General features: G+C 35.9%; 1 protein-coding gene across 10 annotated transcripts in view; it reads right to left on the reverse strand.

Annotated features, from left to right (window-relative positions):
- Positions 1–8,457, reverse strand: part of LOC5519971 (protein FAM13B) — a 31,180-nt gene that overhangs the window by 18,097 nt on the left and 4,626 nt on the right. For all 10 annotated transcript variants that reach the window (XM_048725665.1, XM_048725663.1, XM_048725661.1 and 7 more), the window contains 8 exons: positions 7,131–8,247; positions 2,170–2,260; positions 1,511–1,651; positions 1,264–1,341; positions 955–1,019; positions 686–749; positions 284–409; positions 145–202 (listed from right to left, as the gene is read on the reverse strand). In XM_048725665.1, coding sequence (XP_048581622.1) covers positions 145–202; positions 284–409; positions 686–749; positions 955–1,019; positions 1,264–1,341; positions 1,511–1,651; positions 2,170–2,260; positions 7,131–7,247 — 740 coding nt within the window. In that variant the 5' untranslated portion in view covers positions 7,248–8,247. The remainder of the gene's footprint in view (positions 1–144; positions 203–283; positions 410–685; positions 750–954; positions 1,020–1,263; positions 1,342–1,510; positions 1,652–2,169; positions 2,261–7,130; positions 8,248–8,457) is intronic.

An 8,457-nucleotide genomic window follows, 5' to 3' on the forward strand; every position in this document is an offset into this window, starting at 1 on the left:
TATAGTTTATTAAAGCCTTTTGCAGTGTGACTGAATTACAGACACAACTAAAGGAATTCTAATTATGTGGTTTAAATCTTACAGTAACAAATTTAGAAAAATGGGATCATGGATCTCAAATACTCAGCTAGGCCAACAACTTACCTAAAGAAATTTGGTCCAAAAACAATCGCTAGAGCCATGGTGCTCATTTTGTTATTTTCTGCAAAAATACATACAATATTGTCCAAGATAAAAAAAACTGTTGGCAGTAGTATTTTGTACAATCAGGAACCTACTGTACCTTCGTTCATTGAGACTTCCACAAGGAAATGGCACAGAAATTTTAAAAGCTCATAGTTGAGATATGGAAGTTTGTCAAGAAGTGCTCTAAGCTCATCCAAGCAGTCAGGATTATCATCACCATAAACTACAGCAAAAAAGCATTCAACATGTCAACAACCACACAACTACAGCAAAAAAAGAATTGATTTGTTAGAGTTTCCTTTTTACTAACTAAAAGGTAACACTATAAAGAGCAATATGAATTATTAGTAATTACTCCAGGTACCCCTGCAGCAACATTTTGCCATCCAGCCCTACCAAGGGTAGATGCACGGTTAAATCCAGGAGCCATGCTCTACCAGACCTATCACAACCACAGTCAGAAAGACTTTTAGTAAAATAAACCATACAGTTCACCCACCTTCATGGACTTTGATAAAGTCAGCGGTGAGGGACTGGGGGACAGGGGGCTCTGGCAGCTCTCTCTGAAAAACAGATCATGGCAGCTCAGTCTGTGTACCCTAGATGGTTCTCAACTCAGAAATAGGGTGTTCAGCTACATATTACAATGTGCCCGCAATTTCATACCCAAATAAAAAAAAAAAACTAACCACCCAAAAATTATCAGACCCCAAGTTCATAACAGAAATACCTGTGTTGAATTGAATGCTTTTACATTTTTCTACTCACCAGGAAAAGCTTGAGAAGACCGGCAACAGCCATGACATCACATTCCTCAAGATCAGCATCACCATCTGATTACCAAACACATGACAACAATGTCTGACTTTGAATACCAGTCTTAAAATACTACACAGAAACTACACAGAAACTGTATAAATCCTCCTTATAAACTGAATTAGTATACATCACTGCTCATGTGAGATATAGGAATAGCAAGTCATGAGAATCTGGATTTTTAGACCAAATAAAGATACTATAGACAGGATCAGGTCAATTTGACACTCACAACTTTGACACATTATACAGTATACACACCTCTATCAAAAGTAGCTTTCAAGCTCTCAACAACTTTGTGATTTCCACTGACTCTGAAAATTCCCTCATGTTTTAAACCTGTTTAAGATAACCAAAAGGTGTTGTAGTTTTATTTATTTTTTGCATTTCCATACTGTCTTTTGTGTGCATCTTGACGTGCACTTCAATGACACCACTAGTCAGTGCTGTTGTAAAGTTGGCACAATGTTATTCTAACAAATAATGCAAATGCGAAAATGTGACCTACCGCATTGTGACAGATAATGCACAATCTTGGCCAGCACCCAAGGTATGGGTGAGCCATCTCTGCTCTTTGTCACCTCCTCCAGCGGCACACCAAACTGCTTGTTACCAGTATTGACTTGACTGCCGACACTGCCTTGAGGGCCTGTCACATGTATAAGGTGGCAGTGACTAAATGATAAGGTAACACATGAAGCACACCATGAAAGAGGAACAACTCTACTTCAAACTGGTAGAAAAATCCCACACTTAAAGCAACATAAAGTCACCACAAAAGAATCTAATAGAATCTGCCCTATTTAGCAGACCATCATCCTAAATTATCAATCACATCCTCAAAGAAACTTCCAATAGACACACTGCTTTCACAATTTTGAAATACTTTTTGCATTTTCCATTTAAAACCATCAGAGATTGTTACTAAACTACCAGAAGTAAATTGGTGACAATGCTGCTTTAATGTTTGTTATTAACTTCAATGTTATTGGATAGTATATAGGTACTGTATATATACAAGAATTGACAATCTAGGATGGTCAGTTCAAGCAGGTACAGTGTTTAGGTGCTAATAAGCTCTATGCTGTCTTAAACAAAGCATGCTTTATGAGTCTGGGTGGAATTGTATGTATAAATTATCACACTTGGTGTATACTATGTTATTACCTTTTCTTTTCACTAGAGGAGACTGTATCTTTTTTCTCATCTTAGCCATTTTGGACTCTGTTGTTTGTGGAACAGATAACTGATCTGAGGCCTAATAAAACAAAAAAAGGATAGTTTAAAAAAACAAAATCATATAAACAAAGAAACGAATAGTTATAAAAAAAGTATAATGGTTATAAACAAAAACCTGATAGTAATAAAACAAAAACAAAATGATAGCTTGAGACATTTTGACATGCATTATAATATAGATTCCTAGGTGAGCTTTGAGGCTTAACTAAACACAAAACATGATAAGTAGGTTGTGCATTCAATCATCATGAGCATTTTATTATCCATGACCAGTGTTTACATTTTAAACATACAAAACCACTGCTATGATCTCTTCCTCGAGCACAAAATTGAAATGGATGAAAAATGACAATAAATCACAATTAATAAAATGGTACAATAAAGAACCAAAACTAATGTGTTTTATGATACCTTGAAAGTGGTTCCAACAATCATTCCCATTGCATTAAAATTGTGAAAAAAACATAACATCTAAGTGCATTACAATGTACAATTATTCTTTCAGTGTCAAATCAATTACCTATAACTACAATAATGCTATGTGTTTTTATGAGTAACCAGGGTAATATCACACCTCACAATGAAAAGGATGATAAAAGAAATCAATTTAACCAATAGAATCCTGGAGAGTCTCACATAAGCCACAAAATAAAAATACAATTATTATTTTTCATGTTAACAAATAAAACAATGCAAAGAACAAGTGTTTACTGTTTTGTTAGACAATATCAATAAACCTTAACATAATTATGTAACCTCTTTTTCTGCCTATGAGAAATTCAACACCATTAAACACACAAAGATTTGGAATTTTAAGAGGTAATTAAGTAGAGGTTAAAAAGAGAGAGAGGAGGGCAGAATCTGTGCTTATCTAATAACAAATCAGAACTTATCAGAATATAGTGCTAATTCCAGTTTAAATCTCAATAAACAAATATGCTGGAAAACTGCCACCGTCTTTTTTTAAGGAAAATTAGTTTTGATGAATGCTAGCAATTTTATGACACCTAAAAAGGATGTAACACAATTACCATGCTCTTACAAAATTTTCACATTTGATTATTGCTTAGGATAGGGATGGTTCAGACATTTCGCCAAAAGTTGGTTATTTCAGAAACTTGACCAGAGACTTAAGTGACGGCAACAGATAATAGTGTTACCATTCAATTATTTAATAAAGCATATGTGAACATTTGGGGTTTCTTGCTTGCTTGGTCTAGTGGATATTGAAGCAGCAAAGAAAAGGGAATACTTGAAGACAAGTTTACTTTATCAAATATAAAAAATGCAGTTTTGTTGCTCAATGGGTGGAAATGCACATATGCAAGCATGGAGTTTAAAATAAGAATCTGTAGAAATTTATTTTTACATGTTTACAAAATATCAGTTACTGTACCAACCAAACATTGAAAAAATATCAATTAATTTATTTGACAAAGACTTGTATTAGACACTAGAGAATTAGTTTGGGGAAAGAATGCCGATAGCTTGATATTCTTCGAAGATTTTAGAATGTGTGAAAACTGCTAGCGAAGACTTTTGAACAGCGGAAAGCCATTATTTGACAAAGACATGAACTAAACACGGGAGAATTAGTTTGAGAAAGAAATACCGATCACTTGATATTATTCGAGGATTTTGGAATGTGTGTTAACTGCTAGCGGGAAGACAGCGGGAAGCTGGGAAATATAATATTTTGATCTCTTATTCATCGTAGTTTTTATTTGAGCACAGGAATGCATATCGCTTTTTTATTCAAGTTAACGACTTTGGGGATTTTAAAACAGACACTTATGCATGATCATTGACTTATAACTTTTTTGGGGGTTCTTAAAAGAACCGTCTTGGGTTGTTTCTTGTGGTGGTTCTTATTGTTATATTAAAATAATTTTGATACAAATGTCTCTGCCTCGATATTTTCACTCAACATCACACATTCTGGGTTTATATCCTCTATCTAAGTGAACAGGGTGCTTTGCACATTGCGTTCCGACTCCAAACCCAAATCAATCGACCATGGAGTGATATGTGATGTCTGTCATTAGATGTTATTTATTTTGCTTTGGCTGGTAAACTAGCGCGAGCGGAACTTTATGACGAGTCATAAGCAGTCTGTAAACTTTACAATAAAGACAACACAGGTTTGCCTTGTGTTTTTGTTTTTACCCATATTCCCAGAAATTATTTGCCGACATTCTGAATCCAGCTCATAGGTTGCATAGTCTCCTTCCAACTCAAAACATGTGCCCGGTAAATCTAAGGCGCAGGCGCACTTTCAATGTACAGCCGTTACGAACAAATAGAACGTGCCAAAGTTTCATCTACCACCATTCATTGAACCATTTTAAATCAAGTAGTTGAATTATTCATCTTTAATATACAATTTTACATGGTTTTAATTAATAGTTTTCATAATATAAATTATTGCTTACATATTTTCAAATTTTTAATATTATTATTATAATTGTAACATAAACGTAATTCAGCCTACTGGCTGCAATGTTTTATGAATAAACCATCTATCTATCTATAATGCGAGTCTTCCACCTACAAAACCCGAAAAGAAGATTTATAGTAGAGCATGTTGTCGCTGACTCATGTATTCTCGTGTCTAATACAAGTCTTTGTCAAATAAATGGCTTCCCAGTGTTCAAAAGTATTCGCTAGCAGTTTTCACACATTCGAGGAGTATCAAGCGATCGGCATTCTTCCCCCAAACTCATTCTCTCGTGTCTAATACAAGTCTTTGTCAAATAAATGGCTTCTCGCTTTTCTAGCTGTTATTAAGCCCTGGATCACACGTTACCATTCGTCAAACCGTTTATTTTGCATCTGTTCGCGAACAGCGCATTCGCGAACAGTCTATATGTTCGCGAATTTCACAAACGTCATTCGCAAACACTGTTCGCAAAATTCCGCAACATTGTTTGCGAAAGTTTCGCGAACAGTGTCCCTATGTTCGTGAGCGGTACTGTACGTGCTCGAGCATAGACAACAGAGAAAAACGTGTATTTCTATCCAAGTACAGTTTAACATGAATCTTATTTACATTGTCTTAAATAGCCATTGTCAAGCATTGTACAATAATATGTAGCAGAAATATTGTTTTCTGCTATCAACTGCGAAAAAAAATTTTTCATCCGTTTGAAGTGACAAAGTTGCTTGCGTGTGACAAAACAAGCGCGCACATGCTTTCTTGTATGCGCAGATGAGCATGCGCTCCAGCAATAATAGGCACCAACCAAAACATGCAAAAAAATGGATATCAAATTACTAAAATGAAACATGATATGCTTTACATACATAATATTGGTTTTCCATTTTAACAACAACAGTAAGCTTATAGCACTGCCTATCTACTTTAGCAAGCCCAAGGGCAGCTTTTATATCAATACTACAGCACATACAGTAGTGGTACAATAAATAATGTATTAATCTTGACTTTAAGCAGTTTTGCACTAATGACAACTGCACTATTGTGGCTAAATTGAATTAGGGAAATAAATAATAAAGGAATTCCCAGGAATAGAGTATGTAGTAAGCTAGTATGTCATCAATATTCTTTACAAGTCCTATTTATTCGACAAAGAAATTATAATATTATAGTGTTAGTCTAAAAGATCACCAAAAGGAAGAGAAGGAAACTAAAAGCCAAAAAATTAGAAATTTTAGTCACTCAGTTGTAAAAAAAGTGACATGTCAAACAGCGATTGGTCAAATTGCTAGTTTCCCTCAGGCATTTACGTTTCTCATTTTAAACACTGATTTAAGATTCAGATCAAACATCTTTCCATGGTGTGAATTAAAATGGAATAACATAATAATGCTCTCGGCTAACTGTCAAAAGATGACACAAAATGCAATATTTTCATGGCTAAATATCTGGCTCACAATGGGCCCTTCACAAAACCACCGTACATTGTGTTCACCTTGTTGCTAACCAACTATCACCATGTGGAGACAAGCTGTAGAGAGCTTGCTTTAGTAAAACTATCATTGGTTACCCAAACTTATATCATAAAGGACTAGACCACAGAACCTGCATCATTTACTAACTATGAAGTAATTGCTTATTGTGAGAAATCATTAGTTCATATAAGATAACAATTTTTATAAATGCTGATTTGAAAGGCTAAATCTCCTTTTAACTCAAACTTTTTGTGATACAAGCCAGAAAACACTTATGCTTTGTATAAGATCTATTGGAACACTGCTTTGTGCCAAAATATCTACTAGTTCACATAAAATTATTTTTCATTAATTTACAGCAAAATTAAAATGAACACCTTGCATATGAAATTCAATATTAGAATTCATTTTCTTCATTTATCTCCATTTCCATAAAAAGATATGAAATTACAAAAAAAATTGTCATTTTATAACTGCCACTAATGAAATGTAGTTTCCTAAGGATAAACCAGCTAATATCCATGTCTTAGCTAAATCAGGATGGAAATGGTTTCTTTTATCAAAATATTTAGACTTAATCCATCTTTGTTTTCCTTGCCAAATAAAGAACAGCTTTATTAGTCATTTTTGTCTAAATGAGGTAAAGAATGCATAAACCGATAAACAGCAGGGTCAACCGATCATGGCTTTCAAATAAGATGATAAAGGGCTCGTCACGTTTAAAAACAACAAAACACCATATCAGTAATTGTGTCACTGGTGTTATTTTATCAACATTACAACAGTTCACTACAAACTTTATAATGGCTAAAACCCCAAGAAATATTCAATAGGATGTTACTAACAGCTAATGAGAGTTTTACAGCTAATTAATGTAGTTTATTGGGACGGCAAAGATCTAACAGCAACCATTTTTGTTCCAGCAAGTTGGGAGTTTACCTTCAGAATAGGGGGTGTGGAAGTGAATGATGAATACATACCGACTTTGTTGCAATCTTCTTGTCAGTTGTACATACTAAGACAGGCCGAATGGCCTGTGTTAGGCCTGATTCTATACTCCACTGACGGGAATTGCTAGCCCCGTCCTTGGTACTCATATAAACAACACTTTTCCTCGTTCACGGAAGCGTCGAGTTTCGATAAACATAAACAGTTGTTCCAACAGCACAAGTTAACCGGTCATTGCTGAATTTCTGTTCCCAAGCTTTCAGCCGGGAGGAAGTTTGGTGTCGCTTATCAGATAGAAGTGTTACTTTTTCCTCCGCTCCAGTTCCGTATTATCATTATTTGTAATCCACACGCTTTTGTCTCCTAACAAAAGTTCCAAACGGAGAGACCGTAAACGGCGCGCGTCGAAAGCTATCAAGACGAAAGGTTGCACCGCCAGCGTCGCGATTTCTACCGCTGGCTGGAAATTTTCAATGACAAACAAAATTGAGATTACATCGAGTGCATAAGGAAGTCACTTTAGAACTTCTGTCACCTCTGTCCACGTTATCAAACCTACTTTCTCAGACGATCCTTGGACAAATACACATAGGGTTTGCTTTTTTAAACGACAACAGTCTTGTCATGGCTCGGTTACACCTGCGATAGCAAGGCTGTGAGTTCGATACCAATACTATGCCTTATAGCACGATAATCAGACCTCAGCCGTCCAAAAAGCGATAGTCATGTCCAAAGCATGCTTTCTGAACAGCAGTCCTCAAAGTAAACGCCAGAGCTTCACACGCCGTTAGAAGTAGCCCACTTGATGCAAAACGAGTCAAACCAACGAACGATTTTCAAGTTGAAGCCCGAGAAGCGCGCCTTCGGCGTCCTGTGACCTGTCGAACTACCGCTGTTTTCAATAAATTTTGTCGACTGTCCTTTATCAAAGTAGTTTACAAGCCCTAGGGATGTGTTTTCTTGGTAATATATTAAAATTTGAAGAGCCAAGGCCGCAAAAATTCCACAAAATCCCTTCACAACACACGCAACCCGCAGCCCTTGTTTTGGCTTATCGACAGCCTTAGTATGCTGCTTTTGGCATGCACCAATCAAGACGAGCCATTATCTCACGTGATCGAGATACTGTAGCCATCTTTCCCAGAAGCACTATGGGAAAAAATAAAGTGAAGTGAACAATTTTGTTTCAAGATTTAGCTGTAGCAATTTGAGCCTCCCTTTTTTTGCTGCCCAGAGCTTCTCATGATTTAATTTTAAACCTGAATGGAAACTCTATAAGTTTTGCATAAATCCAACAACGCTCCCCCGACCTGCTATAATTTAAAGGGCTGCCACAAAGTTTATCGTAACGAGTTCTCC

The sequence above is a fragment of the Nematostella vectensis genome, chromosome 3 (assembly GCF_932526225.1).
Source record: "Nematostella vectensis chromosome 3, jaNemVect1.1, whole genome shotgun sequence".
In the NCBI taxonomy this organism is placed as follows: domain Eukaryota; kingdom Metazoa; phylum Cnidaria; class Anthozoa; order Actiniaria; family Edwardsiidae; genus Nematostella; species Nematostella vectensis.